This window comes from Ciconia boyciana, chromosome 15 (genome assembly GCF_034638445.1).
Source record: "Ciconia boyciana chromosome 15, ASM3463844v1, whole genome shotgun sequence".
NCBI lineage: Eukaryota > Metazoa > Chordata > Aves > Ciconiiformes > Ciconiidae > Ciconia > Ciconia boyciana.
The window spans coordinates 9,726,890-9,753,491 of record NC_132948.1 but is presented as its reverse complement, the minus strand read 5'-3'; the positions used below and the strand labels follow the sequence as shown (position 1 = coordinate 9,753,491).

Below are 26,602 nucleotides of genomic sequence, written 5' to 3'. Positions count from 1 at the left end.
GTGTGTAGGCTCTTCTTTTAACCTGTTAATAGGGGTCCTCCTCTTAATTTTTGTTGTTATTTTGGACAGTTTGGGGTTGGTTTTGTGGTTTTGGTTTTGTTTGGTTTTTTTTTTTTTAAAGCATGAAACCTAACTTGCTAAGATAGCAAGTAATTATGTCATATTACCACCACCCCTTTAAAAAAAAAAGACCACCAAAACCAACTTTACAAAGAACTTAAGTTACCCTAAAAATCCTAGAATACTTTTTATCTGCAGAAAACCAATTCTAATAAAACATGCTCTGTCTGAAGTGATGAAATTAGTAAACTAAAGTTATATGAACAATTTTGTTTTGGCATCTTAAGAAGTGTTAGAATGTTACTGCCGATACAATTTATTAAAAGCTATCTAATTAATCTCGCTGATAACGTAGGAAAAAATTCATTGTATTTAATGTTGTTTTCAGAAGAAACTTCTACCTTTTGATCAACATGCAGTCTTTAGATGTACACTTAATAGGTACTATAGTAATTGAATAGGAAGAATTAATATTGTATTAAATGTATTAATAAATGTACTAAGACATAGCATTTGTCCCAGGAGGAAACAGACAAGAAACTAGATTACAATTGTTCCATCCTTTGTTCCTTAGCTGGGACAAACCCCCTTTTTTCGCAAGCCAATCCAATCAATTGTTTCTTAGCTTTGCAAGATTTATTTCCTGTTGAGGCCTTCATTCTGGACTGCCTAGTTCATATGTTCACCAGTGTGTGACCAAACACACTGATGGGCACTTTGCCTTTTTGGCAATACTTCTGAAGCTTTCATTTTACCTTTAAGTCAACACTTTCTGTCCATAAGTGTTATGGTATGTTGACTCTCAGGAATCAAAAGTTAGCAACACATATTACTTACATTGTATGAAGCACCTGACACTACACTGTACAGTCTTTCCTCTTAAACAAAAAAACCCCAAAACATTTGTGATTTGATATTGTAAAAATATCTGCATACCTGCCACACTCCCACAATTGCATTGGCTACTAATATAAGTAAGATTACAAAAGGCTCTACAAATGCTGTGATTGTTTCTTCACCTTCTTCAAACCAGGCCAGGACCTGTAAGAGAAACACAATGATTTAGATTACTGATTTACACAGACACCTTGCAAACTTAAGACCCAGTAAGTTTGAGCTTGACGTTCAACTGCTTAGACTTGAGCAATTTTTGAAACCCCTCAATCTTCCAAGTTGTAGTTTTGTACTTGATGAATGAGTTGGCAATATGCAATGGAAAAGGAGAAAAAGAATCTTTACTAAAGTAGTACAATGTTCATTTCCAAGGCTGCTCTTCTTTTAAAGGCACAAGCTATTTATTTGGGAAACATACTGCTACTTTTGCTTCACAAATGAAAGCAGAAGTTGTGACAATAGCTATGGCAGTGAAAAGTTTCAAAAAATTTTTCATTACTGTCTAAAACAGGATGCATACCCATCAGTTTGACTACTTAAAGCACTAAAACCTTGCCAGAATCTGAATTTTAACAAAGTTAGTTGTTCTTTACCAATAACTTAGACACATAAATGAAAACAGCTTTACAAGTTTTCCATAAGTAGACACAAAAAATTAGCATCTACTGAATTTAAATACAAGTAGTGTCTTATTGAAGCATCTAAGTTAATTGTATAGTTACATCTTAAGTTGAATTCTGAGCTGAGTAGCTGATAAAACTCAAATTAAAACTGGATTTTTAAAAGTAAAGCAACTTGAGGACTTGCATAAAAGGCTCCTCATAGATTTTATTTTAATTCATTTGCTTTAGAATTACACTCTAGTTTTAGGCTTCTGCCATTCACTTGACTTGAACAGGTATATGTCAGGGCCTCTGCAGAGTTCTGTAGTAACTGAAAAGTCAAGCTAACATGACCAGAGAGGAAGAGCTTTTTTGTCAACATGTTGAGCAACAGGAAGCCTGGAAAGCGACAGTAAATAGGAACAACGTGTTGAGATAATTAGGGCTGGTAGTCAGGCAACAGCACTCTGAATCACTAGAAGACTGCAGCGAGCAAACCGTTACTAAAGCAAGCGCCGTAATTCCACCAACATGCTGCTCAGAGCTATTGCTCAATTGTGAAACACTCCAGGATGTTAAAAGGAAGGAGCAGCAGCAGCATGAAAGCCTCAAGCAGAAAACAGACTGTCAAGCAAATTCAAGGCAACAACAAATTTTATTACAAAAGGATAAATTTGTAAGATCCAGGTTATGATTAATAAGACTGAAACATTCCAATTGGCAATACAACGTTTTGAGGGTCTGTGTAATCCCTCTGGAGAAGAGATTTAGTTAGAACCTCTTACTCTCTCTACATCTCTGTATTTCTTCCCTCGTCCCACACCACTAATCTCCAATCCCCAGTAACAACTTCTGTCATTTGACCCGCCAGAGCAGTCATACAGTCGACACTGTAGTCTTCACTCCACGCATTGCCCCTTACATCATGGACAGCTTTTACTCTGCACCAGCACTGCTGTCTCCAGTGGAGCTACAGAAATGGCTAATGGTACATTTCCAGTTTTCTTAGTGTATACAAGGTCACACACCGCCACCAGAAAAGCTGCTTAGTATTTGTTTCTTCCCTCCCTTTCTTTATTGGAATTCTGTAGAGCCCATTTTGCTTCCAACAAAGCAAGTAAATTCAATCATTTTGTGATGTTCTGAACAGAGCAGCCACCTACAAGGTTAACTGGAACAAAACATTTACACAATGCTAGACCATAATCTTTTCAGACTGAAGACCACGTGTGCTGTAAAATAACATTGAGAAAGCCTGCAACTTTAAGAGGTAAGGAAAGTGGCTACAAGCACAGCAAGATCCAAGTATGTCAAGGAGAACCAAAATTAAGTTTTCAACAAGCCATATTTTCTTTCAACAAGCCATTATTTCAAAGAGAGCAGATGAACTCAGATTAGAGATTCTGACAGAACAGATCTGATGTTTTAGATCTTGACTGTTGGGTTTTTTTGGCAAAATTATCAATCTGTGACCAGATTAAAATTAAGTATCTAGTTAATCCTGAAAGCCAGCAACACACATTTCTCCCCAAAAGTTTCCACACAATTACTAACAGTGGAATGATCTAAGCTCTGGTTCTAGAACGTTTCAGTAAATATAGACATATAAATAACAGAATACATTATGAGTTCTTGGTTTTATTATAGCAGACTACAGCTATATTAACACTCCATTTAGGACATGCGTGATACACAACACATTGCTGTAACAGGTCAGGTTTATTATTTGATAGTAGCCTGAAGTAAAAACAAAACCACAGTAAAAACTAAAGAGAAAGTAGAACAAGGAATACAAGTATTTAACTAGGCGTTTTTAGTAACAATAGATCATATGCTGAAGCCTGGTAGAGACTAGACAATTCTTGTCCAAGACATTGAGTCCTAGTCAAAAAGTTTCCACTAGCACACTTTTAAGACCCTGGAGAGGTTTACAATGAGAGATCTTTTATTTGACTACTATTCAGAAGGGCCCCACCGTATATTTCAGCCCTAATCACTTTAAGACTCGCATGTAGAACAGCTTAATTTCCAGGTCATTGATCTCCAATGTACTGTTCAGGCAGTATGGTCAACAAGTAGAGTTACCATATATTTAAGAAGCTTAAAAGAGTAGGGAAAAAAAGAGTAAGATAATTGCTCAAGAGAAACGCAAGTCTGAAAATACAAGGGAAATTAATAGCAAGACAAAAGTCCCATATCAACAGCCGACGTAAGCAGCTTAAAGGACAACTTTCATTCAGCATATTTGCTTTAGGGCTGCTAGAGCTATGGCTTGCAGAAGCCTATTTTAATCAAAGCCTAATGGGGTGGACCTGCAGGACACTAAGCCAAAAAATACACAATGACAGGCAAATAGCACTTAGTTTTCATGGTTATTTGTAAAAAGGGGCAGAGGTACAATGCAGAAGTCAGCCAGAAATTAAGTGACTACTGATGAAAACAGCTACAAGAACAGAAGTGTCCTTACAGCTTTTTGCATTTCTACAAGTTCAGTATCTCTGTATTGTAAGGTAAATTATGGAGGCAAGTTGTCTCAGCTGACTATTTATCATGAAGTAACAAAATCAGAGTAGAGAATGGACATTTCAAGGTAGAATTCTGTTGCCCAAGCAGGCTGTACCTGCTTACCACTAACAGAGGAAAAGCAGTTAGTTTGTTGCCAGCAACCCAACGAGGTTTTTTGTTTGTTTTTCATTTTGGCAATGGAAACTTAGAAGCAAGCTGGGAGAGTAAGATCTCACTGTAACAAGAAGCAGCCCTGGACTAATTAAAGCAGGTCATGTAAAACCATGGACTGCTTTTAAGAGAGCTTTCTTATCATACAATACTGTGAATTAAGATTGGACTAATTAATATGATTATTATGATAAATATGATTATTTGTTATGACTAATTAAGATTGGGCTACTTAATATTAATGTGAATTAATATTTTGGACAGAGTACTAACTACTGCTCAGAAAACCCTCTTTTAGTGATTTTCTTTTTCAATACAAATTAGCTTAAAATTAAGCAGATGCAAACTGTTTTAGTAGTCCTGATACTTGTTCAATGTCAGTTATACTGAACACCAGGAAATACTGAAGAAAAACCTCCCAATTTTAGTTCCATTATTCAGTAGACTTTTTTCTAATTTGCTACCCAAGGGGGGGGGGGGGGATCTCAACCACAGATATAAGTACAAAATTAAGAACTTTACTGAGTTAGCAGATTGTAAGCACCCATCAGATATGCTACTCCATATTTCTGAAAACACATACATTCCTGCGATTAGTATAGCAATAAGGAAAAAAAATAAAGATATATAGAACCCACAGTTTAATTACTACAAAGTAAAATGGAATCACAATGCCTTCTCACAGTTTATTCACCCCTAACCATCAGTTGGTATCTCAGGTGCTATTGAGCAATCCGAGTTTAGCTAAAAGCATGCCAGTGTAATGTACTACAGCAATCCTTACCTTGTGCCACATGCTCCCTCCTAGTGACCTTAACAGGTAGCTTTTGGGGTGATTTCAGGGCAAAGCCTGCAACATTTTTACTGACGCATCTTACTCCAAGAGTAGCTTTGTGTACCTTTTAACACAGATTTGGCTGTACACATGTTAAATTACAGGCTATAATAATCTCTGGACTAAATCACAATATATTGTTTTAATCTAAACATGGATATCCGCTAGTAGAAAACATTCCCAGAACATTCACTTCTAAGTCAGCTTAGAAATCAAAGAAATAATTGGGGGGAAAGAAAAAAGAAAAGAAAAGAGGAATGCTCTTAGGATGCTGTATTTAACTATCTTTTTAATACTTAAGTTTTTGGTAGAGTTTATAGTCTATGCTGCATATTGTAGAAGAAAATTCACTGTAAGTGTGATGCAAAGATAAGACTGCATGGTTAAGCATATATCACTGTTTAAAGTATATACGCTTTACCAAAGAATTATTCTACATTAGATACACAGGTAACATCTTGCAACTTGTCATTTACACAGCAAAGCAAGCCGTTTTTTTACGTAAATACTGTTGATTTGAGTACATGCTCCAGAAGTAGCAAGAATTAAAAGCCATAGTTCATGGAAAATTAAACATCCTCTTACTTGCACCTAGAAAGTTGAGCTATGAAGGCCCTTGAACTGCTGAGATACACTCTACAGGTTTATTTCTGCATAGGCTTCACAGATTCCACACAACACCAAGACAAGGCCCAAGCCTATGCATAGATCCATTTACTCACCATCAGAAATTATTTGTATCGTTTCTCTTCAAAAGCCATACTTAATGCCAAGAAAAATACTGAAGAAGAAACAGTGTAAGAATTTAAGCTGTTACTAACTAGGCACATCTGTAACAGCAGTTCTGACTTGGAATGTAGGACACCATCTACAGCCAACAGGCAACATATGACCCCTACAATCAGCCAGGGTGACACAGATTCAGCTGTTAGTCTGATTTATTTTACTGACACATACCTGACAGGGAGTGTGGGAGTAGAGGACACAAAAGGCACTTTGAACAGAGAAGTTTATATTGTATGTAAAAGGGGATGTTTCTGCACAAAAATCTAATGTTAAAAGATGCAAAAAAAAAAAAATCAATGTTAAAGATGGCTGTTTCTGTGCAGTCAGTCATAATGGTAAGAATCTAGTGTGATTTATGATCACAACACAATTACCAGAAAAGCTTCCATGACACAAAGCAATAATCTATACACCTCAAGATCCTCTCTCATACCTCAATCTTCAACATGTTTTTTTTAAGTTGACAATGTACAGCTGGTAAAGAACACTGCTACATTCACTGCCCTAACAGCACCTATGCCTTTCCTGAAAGCACACATAGATCTGCTACCACTAGCACAAAGTACATACTCTATTCAATTGTCAGAAAAACCAAATTCAAATTAGAGTAAGTTTTCAGTGACACGATAAAATAAAACACCCTTAAAAAAAATTAAGTCAGTGGTATATATTCATGCCCAATTCCAACACTCAGCCCCCCCCTAGTAACTCAAAAGACTTGGGGGCTTTTGGGGTCATTTGTTCTTAAGCCCTTGGTAAGCCACCTTTTCCCATCCCTTGTCATTCAAAGGAAACTATTTATTTGAGCATCTTGATGAAAATCCCCTTTGGGACATACACCAGGCCTCCAAGTCTTCAGCTGAAAATTATTTCAAACAGGAACCATTATCCAACCTTACTTTCTATTGGTACACTATACAATGTCCTACTTTCTACTCAAGTGCTGCAGTTTATGGTCTATCAAACAATAAATCATAGTAAAAAGCAGTCATTGAAGTGAGAATCAGCAGTTCCCTAAGTTCCACAGTATGATTCTGTGGGATCTGACACTGCCCCCAAGAAAGCCAGAAGTCTTGACTCATTAAAGAGCAGCTCTCAACGGTATTACTCAATATCCAAAACCAACGCAAATTTAACTGACTCCATTTTAAGTCTAATTATCCATTTCAAGATCTCTACTGTACTGGGAGTTTTGCATGCCTTGCAACAGTATGAATGGAAAAACTGAATATCTAAGGCTTGTAAGACATAGCATAATAAACACACTGAAGTTAAGCTCTAGCGTTAAGTTGTTCTATCAGAAGATGACTTAGCATAATTTGTAATCTCAGCATTATGTATAATTCCAGTTTTTAATGTAATATTTTCAAGTATTCTCAAGGAACAGTTACTGTCTACAAGCCTAACCCAGCTACGTACTCTATTCAAACATTTTCAGGAACACCAGAATTTAGGTGATGATAATTACATCCAATTTTTGCAGCAATAAGTCTTTATATCAACATACTCAACAGTTCTTTATAGCTACTATGGAAGTCTCTAATACGCTTTCATAAAGAAGAGTGTTAAAACCTAAGAAAAACAGACAACAGATGATCACCTGAGCAGGGAAAAAGGCAGAAACAAACAGAAAGGGGAAGTGCTTTTAAAAGTACCAGAATTATAATATATCTAGTTTTTTCTTTCATATTTCATCAAAAAGATAAAATCTTTACTACTAACATCAATTTATAGTGGGTATCCATAACTCTTAAATAGGAGACAGAAAAGGCAGAGCAGTACCCCAAGGTCATATACCATGCCAGCTGCACAGAAGCAGAGAACCTAGATCTGTCCCACACTCCATTAGACTACAGTCTCCTCTTAATTAGATAGGAAAATTAAGCATACTGAAAAAATAAACTGAATCCAGTTACTAATCAAGTTTTCAAAGAGGGCTTGGCAGTGTATGTTATATGACCTCTGTCAGTCTGGTATCATACTTACTCAGATTCAGCAATAAAAGCTTAAAGTTTGCTGAATTTGATTTTTCACTTACTTCGTTATAATAAAATCAAATAGTGTACCCTGGCATGAAAGGCTAACAAACTTCTGTACTGTCATTTATCTCATGAGATGAGAAACATTCCTGACTTTTCAGGAACAAAAATACATCCCATTCTCACCCTCTGGGAGGGGAAAATGGGAAAGAAGAGGAAAAAAAGCTTTTGAATGACCTGTTTATTCAATTTTCTGTAGCCAGCCTGATTTCCTTCCCAGGAAACAGAGGAGTGAGTAAGGCACGTTTGTCTCCGTGGTCAAGATCAATGCCACCAATCATTGCTCAGCTGGTAATGGTATATGCATACCAAAACCCAAAGCGCTTTGAAAGGTGTCAGCGCAGGGATAGCTGAAACCTCTCTTGGTGGAGGATCAGCAACACAATATATATACTGCAGCAGCCACAACAGTGCAACCCTTCCCCCATCAAACAGAACAGCTTCAGAGTACATTCTCCTCTGCTCATCCTAATTAGCTTGCCCTTAGCTAAAGAGTCACCACAATTTCCACTCCCCCCAAGAGCTGCAGCATTGATTTTTTTAAAGTAGTTAATTACAACTCCAGGGCAAAGTCTACTATAGACTTTTACTCCTACCTAAACAGTTTAATATTCTGCACACTTTTGTTTCCGTTGTCCAGCTCCCCAAGACATACAGCTTTCATCTTCCTTCTATACTTTGCCTTTGCTCAGTTTTCCAGCAACCACATACCCTTTACACATTATATAGAAAGATTGCCTAAACATGCTTTAAACAAAAAAAGTTAAAAGTGTTCTTGTTCTTTTAATCCTGTATGCAAAGCAAGATGTCCATTTAATGACTAGACTATCCAAAGGTCAGTTACCAAATTTGGTCAACAATGGTGCCATCACAGCCGTCATCATTCTTGTCACTGTCAAAAGCAACAACTGTCACCTTGCTATTATCAGGAAGGGAAGGCAACTGGAATATTCGCCATGTAAATTCTATTTACAGTCTGCATTGCATCCAAAAATGTCTTCCAATGATTATACATTGAGCTTGATAACGATTAACTCAAAGGCAAGAAGAACGTCCAGTTAAACACTTACTCAAGGTTAGTTTTCAAAGCCAACAAAAGCATTGGGAAATCCCACCTCAAATAGGCAAACTGGGTTGAATGAGAAGCACTTTTAAAAATACCTGCCTAGTGTAGTTACGTACTTATGACTCATGCAATGAAAGATTCCCTCAAATTTTGTTTTCTAGCATACAGAAACCTTTTCATAAGGCAACTAATTTAAGAGAAAGCAATTTAATTCATAACTTATACTTCTACCTTTTGAGAAACAGAATAACTTCAGTATGTACAGTTCCTATATACTGGAACATCTGTCATTCTGCGATACAGAAGCCTACGAAATTAAACAAAAAATTCATACTTACAAAAGATATGCAAGCTGCCAGCAATAAAATTCTAACTAGTAAGTCTTCAAATTGTTCAATCACAAGCTCGAGTAAGGTTTTTCCTGCAATATGTAAACAAAGCCATTTAGTTATGCACATGAAAAAAAAAGATGAATTATCAACAAGAATTAGCAGATTTCATGAACATGCTTACCTTCCTCAGCCGGTAATTCTGTCAGTGGAAGATTTTTCCAGGAAGCATGTCAAAGAAAAGAAACCATTGAGGAAACACATTAGAGCATTATAAGGCATCCACCAGATATTATTCCTGAGTTGCACACTCAACTGGGTTGGATTTGACAGACATACTGAAAGCCCCATTAAGGTGGCTCTTTTCATCAGAGCAACTGAATAGGCCCGACAATTTTGCATTTTAAGACACATACAGGTTAGCCGGAACGTGCTAAGGGTTACGATTCAGCCAAGTCATCACTCCAGCCAGCTGTGGGACTTCTGCTGTTGCTGCACACAAAGGGTCAAAGAGGCTCAAAATGCTTTTCAAACGCTTTCTGACAAAGGTTTTCCTCCACATTCACTTAAAAAACCCAAACCACCAAACTTGGTTCAAAATATTCCAAATTCTTTCCTACGTTTTAAGGATATTTTCTTATTTCTGCTCTCCCTTTTATTTCCCCACAACTAGATTTAGTAATTCAAGAGGCAGAAAAGCAGTGTTAAAGATAAAAAAAAAAAACCACAAAACCCCACCGTATAATCTTCTCACAGCTTTTCATTTTTACACAACGGCATGGGAGTTCAAAAGGGACTAGGAAGGCCAAGCAATAAGGATTAAAAAAAAGAAACACCTTATCGGCTGAATTCTGTTCCCCGACTCGAGAGAAGAATGTAAAATAAGGGACAGAAAGGCACTGAAAAGCAGGGAAAAATGAAGGTCAAGACGGACAAAAAAGAAAACCCCACAGCGCTTCATTTCAGAATGGAAAAAGATTTCCCACCGTTAAGGTGAAAGGAAACGGAGGTGACATCCTCCTTCCCAAAGCAGCCCTGTGAGCTTGGGGTATGAAAGAAACCCACGAGGTGGAGTTCAAGTCAGCCATCTTCTCTCCCTCGCTCCTATTCCGGGTCCTGTAAGAGATGCCGGCTTTGCAAATACACACACGACAGGCCTTGAAACAGGGCCCCGAGAAGGATGAGCGAAAAAGAAAATGGGGTGGAAAAGGGAGCAGAGGGGAGGGGGAAGACGACGACTGCCAGCGACAGCATCCCCGCGGCGGAGGGAGGCGGGCGGCGTGGGGCCGGTTCACCTACCGTTGGAGCCCCATTTCTCCTTCAGCTTCTTGACTTGCTCCAGGCTGAGCCCGGTGCTTTCGTTGACGCCGAAATAAGCCAAAACTTCCTCCACAGTCTTTGTGTGCGCGTTCTCCATGGCTGGGGCAGGGAGCAGCAAATGGTGCCTCGCCTCTTCCTCCTCCTCAGCGGCGGCGAGCGCGGCGGCGAGCCCCCTCCTCAGCCCCTCGCTCTCTCCCACACCGCCCCCGTGCTATCACCATAGACCCTCTCCCGCAACAGAGAGGAGCCCCCGAGCCCACCTCAGCGCCTCACTCTTCCCGAAGGAGGCAGGAGGGAGAAAAAAATAAAAATAAAAATTTTTAAAAAAGAGAAAAAAGAAGGGAAAGCCGCCGGAAAAAAAAGCCCCCGCCCCCCTCCCACCCCACACGCCCCCGGAGGGAGCCGAGCCGCCTCTCCGGCGGGGATGAGCGGGGCTCCAGGCGCGCCCCGGCCCCGGGCGGGCGGCTGAGGAGAAGGAGGAGAGAGGCGCGAATCCCCGAAGCCGCTGTCGCCTCAGGGGCGCGGGAGGGCGTGCGGGGGGCTCGGCGGGTGCTTGCGCAGGGATGGGCCGCGTCCAGGTGGCCGAGCGGCCTCTCCGTTCGCCTCACCAGGCTCCGAGCCGCCCCCGCGGAGGGCGATAACGGCACGCCTCACCCCGCTCGCCTCCAGAAGCAGGGGGAAGAAAAAGGCGCAGTTGCCCCGCTGCCGGCCTCGCCTCCGCCGGGAAGGGTCGGAATCGCTCCCCCCCGCCCAGCAGCCCGATCCTTCCCTCGCCGGCCCAGGCCGCTGTCGCCGTCACGGCTTGGGCTCGCCCGCCCCCCCGCGCCCGGCCTCGCCGCTGTGCTCCCGCTCGCTCCGGTCGCGCACCGGCGGCGGCTGCTCTAATGTAACTTATGGGAGCTGGGCCGCCCGGGCCCCTCTCGCCGCCGCGGCATGTGGACGCCGCTCATTGGCGGGGCGCGCGGCGCGGGGCGGGGGGAAGGCGCGGCCCCGCCCGCGGCGCTGAGGCGGTGGCAGCGGCGCCTGGCGCGGCCCTGCGCAGCGCGGCCGCCCGCCCTCGGCTCGGAGGAGGAGGAGGAGGCGGAGGCGGGTGATGCAGGCCTCATGCGGCGGCGGGAGCGCTTCCGCTCCGCCGTGGGAGAGGCCCGCAGGTGGGGTGGCCGCTTTCCCGCCCCCCTGCCCCGGCGTGAACCGCCGCGGCCGCCCTCTGTCCCGGCCTCAACCCGCGCCTGGTGGCTGAGGGGGAGCGGGGCTGCCCTGGCGGCAGCGCGTGCCGACTGAGGAGAGCTGCCCGCCGCCCGGAGTGCGCGTGTCGCGATAGGGGCCTCAGGGCAGAGGTTTGGCGCGGAGCTGCCCCGGCGCATATCGTGACAGGAGCGTCGGCCTGCCTGTGGGGGCTGCCCTCGATTCTGTCGGGACAGGAGCCTCATCCAGCCAAAGGGTGAGTGTGTGGCTGCGCACACCTCTGTCGTGACAGGCGCCTCAGCCAGCCAAAGGGTGAGTGTGTGGCTGCCCCCTGCCTCTGTCGTGACAGGAGCCTCATCCAGCCAGGAGCGCGCCAGAGGAGAGAATTGAGGGCTGTGTGCCTCCATGCTAGCACTGAAGGGGTTTCGTTCCCTAGAGGTCCTGCCCCTGCTCCGCGGCCTGCGCTGACACCGAGCAACGTCTTTTGCACAACTTCCCTGATTCCCATTGCAGCCATCGCACCCTGCCCCGCCAGCATAACAGTGACACGCACACTCAGCCCTGGCTTGCACAGAGATAACGTAAGGAGGTATAAACTGCACAGTGTGATTTCAGCAGCGTGTGTGGTGTGAGATACCAGCTCTCCTCAGCACAGTATCTCAGTAACTGAGACAGACTCACAAACCAATATAGAACACAGAAAACTGACTGGTACAGCCATCCTACCCAATAATTCACAGAAACTTCAATGAAGACAATACAGAGAGACCAGCACCAACTGACATTAATGACACCTGCAATACATACACAACACATAGCAAGCAATTCAGTGCATAATATAAATACCTTCCCATGAAAACACTTGGTGCCAAGTGATGTTCTTGTATATGCGTGTGCAAATATAAAAGCTGATCTCTACATGTGTGCTGGCTTACATAAATGCAGATCCTACATACAATCTGCATATCCATCACTGTTACAAACCACGCACAGTACCACGCTATGAGAAACTATGTCTGATCTGGAAGGAAAATATCTTAGCCTTACCTCTGTATTAGCAAAAGGAGTAAGGAGAGGGAACAGCCAATACAAAATTACAATGTTCTAGGGTATGTGTGGCCCTATATCCTTTCTAGCAGAAGTACAGCTGCCCCCCTAAAAGATTCCTCTAACTAGCCAATGTCCAGATAAGGATTACTTGACAGCCTGTCTACACATGACAGGGCAGTTCTGAATAAAAATTCACGAGTTGGATCTGATGATCTGGTTCGGGTATGACAATTTCTTATTCCATGCCTTGCCTGTATTAATTTTATCTTGCTTGCAGGATTAATCAGCATGACCAAATGTTGCTTGAATACAGTTATGTTGCTTCTCATACCACTACCTCACACTGCACATACATAGACATACCCTAACTGTTACAGAGGTAAAGAATGTCAATATGACAGTTTTATATAGTTTATATAGTTTACTGTAAGTTTCTTACCTAGTTTTAATACTTTTCTTGATATTGTATGAACACATGATCCCATCATCCCCAAAACATAACTGAAGTCACAAGGTGCACATGCATCTGAAATTAATACTTTTACAAAACAATATGTCTTCGAAAGTATGCACTCAATGCTAACAAAACTGCTGATCAATGCCTGTCACAGGCCACCTAACCCACACCAAAGTTTTCGGTCTCCTCTAACACACGAGTATATACATATGCACTTCTGCCTTCAGACACCTCTGCATGCTAGTCTCAATGTCAGTCCCCATATTACGTGCATATGCAACATTAAAAAATACATAATTTCCACAATCATTATCTACAGAATAATGCCAGCTACTTGAATTAACATATTTCACTAACAGCACAGTACGTCTATATGAGTAGTTTCTTCTCTTCTACCACGTTAACACAGCCTGCATTATATGTAAGTTTTTTGTAAAAATACATTTACCACAGCAATGTTTTTACACATAAGCATATTTTATTAGCCTTCATATACAAGAGCACCTGTAAAGGACCTGAAAGTCCTGCATTTCATTTTCTTACTATTTTGAAGTATTTTAAAATGTTATAAAAGAGCAATAAAGTTAAGCATCAGTAGCAATTTTCAAAACAAACTGATACTAGAAAGAAACCCAGGTCATATTTCATAGTTATTTCTCCCTGTGATAGACTTTGTATGTCACTGTTGGTTTCCTTTTTGTGCCTGTTTCCAAAAAGGCTTATGGAAAATTATTTTAAGCATACCAGAGCCATGGCATGTGCAATTAGAGCTTGGCAGAGTGTATAATAAAGTAGATATGGTGTCCTTTCAGTCTTAACTTGTTAACAGGTGGAAATGCTGCTAGGAAAGCAAACAGAGTTTGCATTCTAGCGAATCCTGGGGAACTCCTGGCACTCTCTGGGACTCACTAGTTCAGCTACAGTTTGACAACTCCACTTCCATTGTTTGTCTCTCATCCATTAAGAACAGAGGACTTGATTCTTCCCCTTTTTTCCCATCTTTTTAACATAGACCCTACATAAAATCTAGAAAGAACCTGAAAGCATAGTCTTCTGCCTGTGTTTATTTCTGTCCTGTGTTCCGTTATGGCTCAGTGAATTTTGAGAGAAGAATGACTGAATTAAGGACTGTTCTACAGGCCTTTCTGTTCCAGAGCAGAATAAACTGCATTTCCTTCACGATTGCTTCCTGGTCTTTCCACAGATGTGCAAGACCCATACTAGCTGACCAGTGAGGATTTCTTTGCAGGTGATACCCTCCAAATCATTAAAGATCTTCTGACAGCTGCACATTTGAAAAACATTTGCAGATACGTCTAGACAGCATAGTGCAGAATGAATTACAAATACCCATGTAGATACTGCAGCAGAAGCAGTATCTGCTAATTTTGGCATCACTTGATATCATACAAATTTAGAATTGTGAATTGAAATCAGTGTTATTTCCTATTGCTGTGCAAGGATTCATAAGGTTTCCTATGAAATTTGTCTTGTCTTTTAAAGAAGATGGTTATCTTGACCCCAATCAGAATGATGGCACCTCAGCTCTGCCTTAAGCAATGCGATCCCATGAAAGCTTCCAGGCGATTAATACTTCCAGCAGGTGCAAATAGCTTTACATTCTCCATCTTTAAGGAAGAAGGACACCAATTTATTTGGCTGCTGCAAAGTGAAGTTGCAGTTTGTTTTTAGAGTGGGACCCCTTAGAGCGGTACCTTGGAAAGAAACATGACAAAATGGGCCAGCCTTGGCCTTGATGAAATTCCATTCACATAATGGAAGTATACCATTCATACATTTGGCCTACTATCTTTTTTCATTGTAATATATTAGAAGAAGCAGCCAACACATCAGGCAGCAGCGTTAAAATGGTTCCTGTAATGCTTACTAATTGAAGTAAATGGGAATTTGGCCTGAGAGAGGACTGCAGGATGCTTTCCTTCAAATTGCAATAACATTAAGTCACCCCTATTGCTGCAAAGCAGATTCACAGTAGAGTTACTGATCATAATGTGAATTGTCTCCTGCTGTACACAAAAACATACATTTTGTAGCTCAATTTTCAAAGAAGATTAATAGTTTTTACTGGAGCTAAATGCAGCACAGAAGGGCACTACACAAAATGCCAGTTTGTTGAGCCAATACACCCGAATGCTGACCTGCAATAGCCTTCTTATTTCAGGCCTGAATCTCTTTCTGTGGACATAGGCAAAGTTATACTATTCTGCTTAACTGTGCCAAATTATGTCATGATTTTTGTGGACTGGCTAATTGCCTAATGGGGCTCAGGTTGAGACCACCAAACTCATTGCTCTTATTACCCCAGCTGATTTCAAATACAAGTCTTCATGCGTGACAAATGGGGGCTTTGTTTCTGCCTCCTATGGTACTATTTTATTCCTCTTAAATTACGGTTATTAAAATGTTTCAGCCACTTGAAATCTACTAAGACATATTAAAATACTGCAAAAGTGCTGTATCAAAGCGGAAAGGTTTTAAAACTGCAGTTCTGTCATAGGATAATGCAGTTTAAATATAGTAACTTTTTTTTCCAGTCAGCTTGCTCTTTGATTTCATGGTATTATGTCAAGGGTTTTTTTTCCCCTCTCCCCCTTTAAGAAGCTTATAGCTTAAACAGCAAAAGGCAAAAAATACTGAGATGAAACAGTTACACAAACCCAGTAGAAAAATCAGTGATAAAATAGGAGTTTGAATTTTTATAATTAAGATAATCTGAGTTTATTCTGAATAATTTTTATTCCTAGGCAATGTTTATTCCTGTATCAGCAGCAGGTAGAATTTGACTTCCACGGAGACCGAGAGACTGTGAATACAAAGGATAGTGGTGCTGCTGGGAGATTTCTAGAACCGGATCACTGTTCCTGCACAAAGCAGCTGCTTGCTGCCTTGGTAGTGTAAAAGAGACAACGAGACAGATTCTGATCTCAGTGAAGGTAACTATAAGAGATCACAGTTTGGCTTGGTAGATTCCTTCTTTTATTTCTGTATCCTATTGATAGTCACTTGGTTTGTCACCGAAGACTCCATTAGAATATTTGTCACAATAATCTCCATTTCCCTGTTTGGAAAAATCTTTCTGTCTATCCCATGCTGACGTCATTAGGAGATCTAGAAGTATGGGAGAGAGCAACATTATATCAGAACCAAGATCCATCATGCATATCTGAAAAAATAATTTATCCTTATTTGATGGCCAAGTAATTTCTCTTAAAGGGAAATCAGCTTGACTGCTATCTTAAAAATGCACAACTTTAGAAATAAAGCACTGGTTGGTGCCCATGAGATTTGAATTCTTATCTCATCCTGACCTGAATTTTCCATCTAATTAAGGTCTAATTCTGATTAATTTGGCAGCTAGCTGCCATTTTTTCCTGTGTAAATATCCCCTGTGTGCTTCTGGATCTCAATTTTGCTCTCTGTAGAAGAGGCTAGGGATACTACCAAGCTTGCAGGGGGCTGTGTGGCCAGGCACAATATTTATAAAATGGCAGAGTTTGTTGTTTGTAAGGTGTTATAAAATTGCCCTACATTTTATATCTGTAACAAGTTGATGGCTAATTGGGATGTCATAGCTGTGATCATACTAGTACTTCCCTGTAGAACTTAATAGTGCAATGAAAATTGAATTACTTTGCTGTAGGACATGGGCCACCACTTCCTGAGCAAAGAATTTGCTTCAGTTTTGAAGCTACCAGTCTATGGTCTCTGGCATTCAGGAGAACAGTACCAATTCCAAGCTGGACAGATAAACATACAACACAGTTAAAACTTCAGTTAATTACTTTGAATGGCTTCTTTTTGTGATTCTTGAGTATGTTAGAAAAAGAAATGCTAACATGGAATTTAGAGTTTACCTTGCACTCTCTTCAACATGTAATGCACACTCTTTTATATTAGTCAGGTTCAAGTGAGCTAGCCTGGTACTTAGCAGGCTAATGACAAGTCCTAGAAACTACCAGCTACAAGGTAGGGCAATAATTACTGTAGGTTAATAGTACCATTGTATCCATCTCTAGGGGCACTATAAATTCAAATTCCTTTCCTGCTTCATAGATATTTATGGGGGCAGAACCAAAGTCCTGTACACTGAAAGCAAAACAGAGTGGAGAGTACTCATCCACAGCGCTTTGCACGATCCTGTCTGTGATAGGATGGATGAAGGAAAGGATGGACAAGAAAAGTACACAAACGGCTACACCTTTCATATGTTTATATTAGTCTGTACATATTGATGTTTATATTCATCTGTGAGCAGCAATGACAACCAGAATGTAGCTCAGTTATGCCAGTTTTTTATCTTTTCAACTTCTATTTACTCAGGCTTTGTATGGTAAAACTCTTTGGTTAAAGTGCACTATCAGAATTACTTGGTTTTAAAATTTTTTTTTGTTTTCATCTCTTGACCCTATCAGAGGCTGTAATCAAGGTGGTCTAAACAATATATATTGCCTTTCTTTCAGTGTTATAGTACTGTACCATCAACAGTTCCACCATGCAACGGATGTCTGTCATTTCATATATTTACTGAATTGCAATTAAATGTTGCACTCTCTCTGACTTTTCAAGATTGAAAGGAAGACATCCAGATGCCCTCCATGTAGGTGAGTAGCAATAATGTAAGATTGAAAAGCTTTTCTTAGTCATGGAGATTACTTCATTTTAAGCCATTGTTTGAGACTAATGGCAAATGACTACCACTTTTATTAGACTTGTGACATTTTGTGATATGACACAAGCTGAAGTTACTTTCTGTGTTTCTTGTGGAGGATTTCCTCCAAACTCATAGATAGTTATTAGTAACAGAGTGAAGTAACACACTTCAGTTTTCAGACATTGATAAAATTATCGTATACCATCAAACAAGCTCTTTTATTGGTTAAATACAATTTCTAAAATTATATTTAATATAAAATTCTTTTATGTTGAATTTTTTCCTCTCATGAAATAAGAGAAAATGAGGGATTGAAACTAAATGCTTTGTTTGGTTTTCCAGTTAAATTCTTCCAGTCTGAACCATCAGAAATCTGTGTAACCCACAGATCCACATGGGTTTTGTTTTTTAAAAGGCAATATTTCTGTGGTAGGATTAATGGGTGCAATTACACTGTGTCTGTCACCTTCCCCTACCTTTCTTAAGGTCTTCGCACCTGCTTCCTAACATGGGCTGTTCAGGAGGAAAAGAGAAACTGCTAGACTGCCTTCATTCTTTATTAATGTGACTCTAACCAAATCTGAACACATATTTCTTCAGTGGAATAAATATTGATCTTCCATGTTTCTACTGCCTCACCTCATTTCTACCATTCAATGCAATCTATTTAGGTATTTCACAAAAATGATAGATTTTCGAAGGGGCTTTAACCTCCCAAATTACCCATGGTAGTTTTTGGTCACTCACAAAACAAAAATTCTTACAATTAATCTGCCAGAGCTCAAGGCTTCCAATATAAGAGATCTGGTTTTCTCTGTTGTTTATGCATAGATTTCTTACATGTCAATGGTGTTGCATGTGAACTCATATTATCCTGACCTACAATACTTGTTCTATTTAAAGGTTCTGGGTTTCTAAAAGATTGTTTGACTCCTGGGTGTTGGGTTTTTTTTCCCCAGTTCTGTTAGAAAGAGAAAACCTCTCCTGAGTCATATTTTAAAAATACTGTTAAGCTCTTAAAGCTGCTTCTGCTCCTATGTCACAAAGCATTATTGAAAAGATACTCATTTTTACCACCTACAATTGCTCAGATGGAGAACTTCAAGAATTATTTTCTATTCCCATGTTGAAACTATGCTGGCAGCATTCTTGTTCCTAGAAGTGTGCTACAATGATCTTCCTGCTATGTGCAGGTTGGGCTTTTTATGAGGGCAATGCTATCGAGCTTATAATTTAATATTAATAACATTAACTTATTATTATTATTATTATTACTATTATTATTATTATTAATAGTAGTGCTGATACTGTGATTACTATTACTTGATTAATAATTTGCATTTTCAACTTCTTCTAATCAAGGATCTCAAGCATTTCATAAACCTTAATGAAAATTATATTATACAATATCCCTGAGAGAACAGTAAGTATTATCATCCCTGTTTCACAAAAACGGGAGCTGAGGTTCAAAGTCATAGTCACACAGTCTATGGCAGAACTAGAAATAGAAATAGTCTCCTGGCTCCCAGTCCTGTTTCTTCTCCAGTCACCCTAAATAGTTTCTAGTGTAGTTTTGTAAGACATTTATCACATGATTTACAAAAATCTTGTCCTCTTTGTTAAGGAAAACTAAAAAAATAAAAATTAAAATAATTAAAAAGTGATAAAAAAAGGATACTACCTAATTTTTGAATGAGGTTGCTGAAATGATTCTAGCTGTTTCGTGGGCAATGCCATCCAAGTTTCATGAGTTAATCCTGACCCTAAGTACACCTAAAATAGATATCTTTGCCTCTAGCTAATCAACAGGCCTACTAAGATTGCTTAAATAATTTATGTATAACCAACTAGTGGAAACTAGATCTTCTGTGATTTCCCTAGATACATATTCTGCATGTATCATGTATATCCTTGCCTATTTCTGATATTCATTTGAAATTCAGTTGGGACATTTCAGAACACTTTTGTACTCCAGCTGTATAGCTCTAAGAAAAAGCCAGCTGGAGACATAATACAGTAGCTTTGAACTGGGCAAAATAATGTTTTAGATTCAAGTGCATAGTAGATGAAGATTCTGAATTTTCTGTTAACGAACAGTGGATTAGAATTAAAAACCCCACAGTTCTAAGTCTAACACCGGCCCATGTGGATAAGCATTTTGTCTCTCTGTGCCCTATTTGTACAATAAAAATAATGGCATTTAGCAACAACATTCAAAGACAATATAGTGATATGCAGACAAACAGATAAATAGGAGGTATGAGAGGATGATTAAATAAAATGAAAAATGAAATAATCTAATTTTCTTGTTTATAGCACAGAAAATGTGAAAAACATACAGTACCAAATTGTGCTTTTTGGACACATTTGTGTAATGTTGCCTTCCATGGAGTAGTGAAATGAAGCTTGGATTAAAACTTGCTCCACTGTGGAGAAAACAGGTTTTCTTTTCCAGTGTCTGCAAACAGAAAGCAAAAGCATTAGCAGACATTGTCCTACCTTGTTCTGACTGCAAATTCAAGAATCTGTTTCACATCTGTAGCTGAAATGGAAGGTACAGTACAAACTGTCTATCTGGAGTTCATAACTTTTATCGCAAATTCATAACTGGAAAATATATTCTGTCTCTTTTGGATAGCAACTGCTAAAAGACAGTTCTTGCTCACGTCTGCTCCACTGTGCCAGGAATGCTTTGGACTGTTTATCATACCTGTTGAGACTAGCTGCAAAATTAGGGCCAGGTTGTAGCTTCAATCAGCCATGCAGGAGGTGGGGGAGGAGCACCAGGTACTCCAGGAATAATTTAGGTGTGGCAGCCAGAAATTTTGCAGCGGTCACTGAAAGAATACAGCAAGCATTGTTGCTGCCCCACATTGGCTCAGCTGTACTGGTTGGTGCTGCCTTCATTTGGGGAGTTTATGGCAGCACTGAACTAGAACAATGCTTGTGTAGCTCTTTATACCTGTGCAAAAGGAGCGTGAAGAACTATCATTCCAAATCATATCATTTTACATGCACCTCTACCTCCCCATGCTGTTTTTATCAATCCAGTAATGCCCATCGATTCTCACAGTTAGCAATGTCACCATGTTCCTCATATTTCTGTCTTCACATATTCCATCTCTGCACAGTTGAAATTCCTTCAGGCCTGAGCCTCGGGGCAGTATGTTGAGTTCATGTACCATTCCCAAATGTGGTCTTGATTACCTTGCACATACAAGAGTTTTCACATTTCAAATGCCACAAAAAAGACCAAAAAAGGTGAATGAAAATCTCATTGAGAATGGTAAAGACATGAATTATTTCTGGCCTGTATTAATGTAGCACCTGTTTATGACAACTGTAGGAAGGGATAAGCAAATCTGCTAATTCATGTTTGCTGTGCAGAACTCCATGTTGCTTTGCAAAGCTGGAAGACCTCCACTGCTTAGACTGACCTTTAAAGGCAAGTACCGCTTTTTTCCATGCTCACCAAGCCATGACAATTGGGCATGTATTTTATCAAAGTCTGTGGCTGCTCATCATCCATAAGAAAACTTGGAGCATTCAATATCTTTGTATGTTGAGACAAGTTTAAGGTGGGTCTACATTGTGACACCTTAAGGCCTCCAAATATTAAAATTGTGCATTTCATGGCAATTTTGTGCTGAATATGATGTGCTGGAGCCATTAACTTCTTCTATTGCTTCTATGTTTCTTCTTTCTGTACAGACATCTTGGCTGATGAGAAAGACCTGTATCTTTCCATGTGGCTAGGGATGTATGCAACTCATCCCAACAGTTGCTAAATGCTATGTCCAACTTTTTTATTAAATCCCTTATCTCCTATACATGTACAATTTTTGCTTGAAAAGCTACGGTCGCCATCTGAAACCATGACTTTCCAGTTAATCCTTTTGTTTGATCCTGGCTGACACATACAAGATTGTTGTTACTGTTTCTGTACATTTTAATTCCTTCTGAATCATCCAAAACACAGGCCTGAAGAGCATGGTAAACTGAAACAGTACCAGTAGTTTACTTTTTTGCTGTTTTGGCTCAAAGAAGAATCAATTCAATTATTCTGATTAGGAAAGAGGCTCAGTTAAATTCATTCTCACTTCAGTTTGGTGAGAGGACATTCTTCCTTTCCTGAATATGATGAAATAAAAAGCAGACATTGAAGGAGGTTTTTTTATGAAGGGAATATAAAAATCTCAGGCTATAAATTCACCGTGAAAGTAAAAATATGTATCAGATTTTTTGATGGGTTGGCTTTGTTCCAGTCAGCAGTCTTTATGCTAGATCATGTGTTGTCTACATGAACCTTTTTTACTTTATGCTGCTATAACCTTTACGTGTCTGTCCTCTCACAAGCTGAATAAATGTCATATAGTACATTCTGTCCCAGTTGTTACAAGTTCTATTGTGTATCTACCCTGGATCCATGTTGGATTAGTATTGATGAGAGATCCCAGGTACTCTATACAAAGAGTATCAAGGAGGATGTATAGAAAATACAGCTATGAAAGCAAAGCTCAAGTGCTCTCTTTTGGAAGTAGCTGCATTAAAACAGTCTGCTGAAACATATTTTGGAAGCTCATTCTCTTATTTCAGAGGTGTTTGGGAGAGGTTTGACATTTTTATTAGTAATTGTTTATTCTTTGAGGTGTAAACCAGCTGTTGTGCCTTTCACATGACTAACTAAGTATCTGAGATAAAACTTAGAAGTAATATACTTTCAGAAAATTCTGGAAAAAGCTGTATTATACATAGAAATGCCACAATCTCAGTTCCTCCGAGACCAAAAAGTAAATGATACTTAACTGGCAAGATAGGAATCTCCTTTTTCTGAAGGCATAAAGTTTCCACTTTTAGCTCTGGAGTTTCATGGCCTTCCACCTGCCACTGGGCCAGAATGGTGACCATTTGTTGGCTTGCAGGGCAGTGTCATTTCAGAAAGAAATTCCACTTGAAATGGAGAAAGTGAACATTTTTGTGAGGTATATATTCAGTTACTTACATGACAGCTGTTTGAAGAAAGAAGCGAAGCACTTACAAGAATTATTTTAAAGAGGGAAAAATTCTCAACAAACCATTCAGCTTTCATTTAACTGGATTCATACAGAAACAGCAAATAATTAATTGAGGCCAAAATACATATCTTTGCAATTGAGGCCAAAATACATGAGTTTGCATTAGCTGGAAGGTTTGGAAATAATTAAGAGCAAAACTGTTAATACTCCATTTAAATAGCTGCTGCCTATCTGTCCAGTATGAAAGCCCAATCTGTTGTATTCAATCAGCTTTCAGCTGCTACTTGCCAGCAGCCTAATGCCCCAGTCTTGTCTCTGTGCTGTGCTTGTGCATTCCACTACCTGCTAAGTTAAACCCTGCTGTCCTGGTTCTGCATGGAGATTTCTAGTGCTATTCAAACTATCCGCACTGGTTCAGAATATAGCCCCCAAACCTGTAGGCTGTGTTGAATATCCATACAAACATGCCTGGTTTCAGTGGAGCACCACATGGGTGAAAAAGGGAGTCAGCAGCTGTGTCGTTTAGCTCACAGGATTAGGACTGTGTTCATTCATACCATTCTCTGTGCATTTATGTAATTTTTACAAGCTGTTGACCTGCAATATTTCCACCTTAGGTCCTCTTTTTTTAAGTGATGCAATTGACAATGCAGAGTAAGTTGCTCATCCGAACTGCTGTTAACCAGGGTCACACTTCAGATGATAGCATATCTCAGTTTTCCTAAATCTTTTTGCATTTGTGTTTCAGGTTCAATACATTGGCTAATAATTTATATTGCAAGAGGATTCAAAAAAATCGATAACTGAATTCCTTATGTGCTTAGCTTGTGCTAGGTTCTGTGGAAATCGTGACTGAATGCTACAGGGAAGTCTCTGCTTAGGTCTAACAGTTATAAAGCTATATGGGTAGTGTTAGAAATACATTGTGATGAAAGGTGTTTTCAGGTTGAGAGGCATTCTAAGCCTCAAGCCTCTACCACCAGTTCTTTGCTGAGAAATCTGTATTAAAAATGGCAAAGTTCATTGCACTGACATTTGGAAGGAACTAAAGAGTAATTCATTGACCTTTGCAGATTAAGTAATGCATATTGTCATAAGGAAGTGCTATTTGAGTAACAAACAGCAAATATACACAATTATCTTTCATTAACGTCTCAATGGAGGCAATCAGGATTTCCTGATCCTAACATGTTTAGTGTTCTTGGCATCTTGAATATATGTTTTCTGTGGTCTGTGGACACATTAGTTCTCTAAGCATGTCAGAGGATGCTTAGTGCATTGCCTGCCTTTTTTTTTTCCTGAAAGTGTACATATGTGGGAAAGAAGGAAGAAGGTTAAGGAATGGGGGTGCAGATGGAATACTGAAGGCTCCGTGCTCTGCTCTCAGATTTAACAGAACCCTCAATGCCTGACTCTGTGTGCCTCAGCTTTCACTGAATTAAATGTGACTGAAGCGTTTGCGTAATACACAGAGAAACTTACTTCCACTTACAGGGCTTTGAGATAATGAACAGTAACAGAGCAACACAGAGCAGTTTTGCTGCTTTTGCAGAACATTTATATTATAGAAAGAGGACATGAATGGAAATGAACCATGTGTATAATTCAAAATTTTAATGCAATAGAAGTTAAATATGTTCTTTTTTCTTTTATAATTTATTAACTCAAAGGATTTTTCAAAAAATTATGGGAAAAAATTTATAGGAAACTTTTTTTTGCTTTCTTCTGGAGAACAAAATAATCTGTTGAAGTGCAAATGAATATGTCACATTCTTATATGATTTGCAAGAAGATGAATCAGTGGGTCTCCTTCTCCAGTCTTTCTTCCACTTTTCTAATTCTACATGAAGATTATTTTCAGATTCACTGTGTTCGTCTTTATGTGGCTTGTTGCACACAGAAATAAATTGGCCATGCTCTTGCTAAAGCAGTGGTTTTAAAGCTACTTCTTTTATTTAGAAATTCTTGGTACAGCATTACACATTTTTTAAAAATTAAATTAGCAAAATAGAGAAAAATGTTCTGTTCATCAGTCTTAACGCTTGAGCTCATAATTGTGTGGCAGATGAAGAAAAAAAAAATTGGAGCAATCCAGAGCCCCTGGACAAGAGAATTACTTTACCTCAGGACATTGAGATAATTTATCTGGGTGGCTTAGAAAAAATGCTAGATAAGGCTGAAATTTGGAGAGGCTGAGCACGTCCAGGCTCAGCCTTTGGATTATCAAGAAGCTAATACATCCAGCAACTGGCATCTGAATACGTTAATGCTGTAGATTCTAGCATGGAAACAGGAAACTGCATTTATGAGGCAAAAATATATCAGAGATTAATTCAGTTCTATATATAATATATACATTTTACATATACAAAATCTTTGCCAAAATATGAATAATTTGCAAGCACATTGAAGTTAGAAAATGCCAGAATAAAGGTTGCCTTTCCATGTATATGCCCTAAAGTAATCTTTAATTACATGATTCCTGGCTTCTTTTTCTAACCCTGAAATTTTCTAATTTTGGTGCGTGCTTGATTTTGCAGTCTTAATACTTTCTCTTTTAAATAAAGACTTTTGGGATGTATTTCCCCAGGTTTTCAAAAAAGCATCTGAAAATTATGATATTCCATCGTACTAACATCCAGATGGGTCATCATCAGATTGTAACCTTTATCTGTCATCCTAGGAGACTCCTGAGTGACTATAACTGATGTTGGTGTGATGTTGAAGTCTGAGCAATGATGCCGTGTGTCTTCTGTTATGTGACATAAAGCTGTAGGTGTCAGACAAGAGGACTGTAAGGTAAGGGAGCACCTGAACAGAGTTTTAAATAAGTTACTTATTATTGCTCTCTCTCATCCTTTTCTATTCATTAATGCTCTGTATTGTGCAACCATTAACAACCTTGCTTAGACAGCAGTCACGTAAACTTCATTGACCTGATTCTGTACTGCCTTGTACCATATGCGTGGTCATTTCTACTCATGCAAAATTAATGTAAAATGTTGATTTCTGATTTGCTAACATTTTTAAACTGCTTTGCACTTAGTTTATGCAGCTGTGAATGGTAGCACATAATACTACAGCATGCAAATCCAGGGCCCATATGCTGAGGAGGGTTACACTTTAAGCTGATTTTTTCACCATGGTTGTAAGTCAGAGTAGTCACACCACCAGCATAGAAGTTGGATCCAGTGTGCTAAATCATTATTCCTTGTCTACTTCTTTCTATTGTGGATTGAAGAGTTTTGATCAATAGTGGCAGCATGCAAAGCCTCATAAAAATTGTTCATTTCCTAAAATCTATTTCCATGCTTAGGCATTTAGTCTTTTGTATTGATAGCTGAGAGGGTAATATTTCAAATCTCTCTCTGTGCACAACAGAAATGCTCCAAAACTAGTATTCACCTCTGCTGCACTGAAAAGGCTGGGCAGTCCCGAATTTGAAATTGTCACAGAGGAGGATATTTCAGGACTCAGGAACCTGACTCTAAGATAGCTTAGAAGTAGAAAAAGATCCTACCTGTGAAGATTCAGATAGGGTGTGAGAGGTTTAAGTACTTACTGTATGTTACTTTTTAGTTGATTAATTTAAGCCAGAACTATGCACCTGGTACTG

The 26,602-nt window shown here is 39.5% G+C and overlaps 1 protein-coding gene and 2 long non-coding RNA genes across 5 annotated transcripts in view; 1 reads left to right on the top strand and 2 right to left on the bottom strand.

Annotated features, from left to right (window-relative positions):
- Positions 1-11,484, bottom strand: part of ATP2A2 (ATPase sarcoplasmic/endoplasmic reticulum Ca2+ transporting 2) — a 49,297-nt gene extending 37,813 nt beyond the window's left edge. Inside the window, exons 1-4 of the mRNA XM_072879983.1 lie at positions 10,587-11,484; positions 9,472-9,489; positions 9,297-9,379; positions 997-1,101 (exon numbers count right to left, since the gene is read on the bottom strand). Of these exons, the coding sequence (XP_072736084.1) occupies positions 997-1,101; positions 9,297-9,379; positions 9,472-9,489; positions 10,587-10,704 (324 nt within the window). The 5' untranslated portion in view covers positions 10,705-11,484. The remainder of the gene's footprint in view (positions 1-996; positions 1,102-9,296; positions 9,380-9,471; positions 9,490-10,586) is intronic.
- A 141-nt stretch (positions 11,485-11,625) lies between these two features.
- The window catches only part of LOC140659845 (uncharacterized), a 40,660-nt gene continuing 25,683 nt past the window's right edge, over positions 11,626-26,602 (top strand). For all 3 annotated transcript variants that reach the window (XR_012045243.1, XR_012045244.1, XR_012045242.1), the window contains exons 1-4: positions 11,626-12,048; positions 16,065-16,253; positions 17,781-17,921; positions 25,670-25,785. This is a non-coding gene — a long non-coding RNA (uncharacterized lncRNA). The remainder of the gene's footprint in view (positions 12,049-16,064; positions 16,254-17,780; positions 17,922-25,669; positions 25,786-26,602) is intronic.
- Positions 16,225-22,640, bottom strand: LOC140659847 (uncharacterized). Its single transcript, XR_012045247.1, has 3 exons — positions 21,043-22,640; positions 20,316-20,429; positions 16,225-16,428 (listed from the first exon to the last, which is right to left on the bottom strand). It is a non-coding gene; the product is annotated as an uncharacterized lncRNA (long non-coding RNA).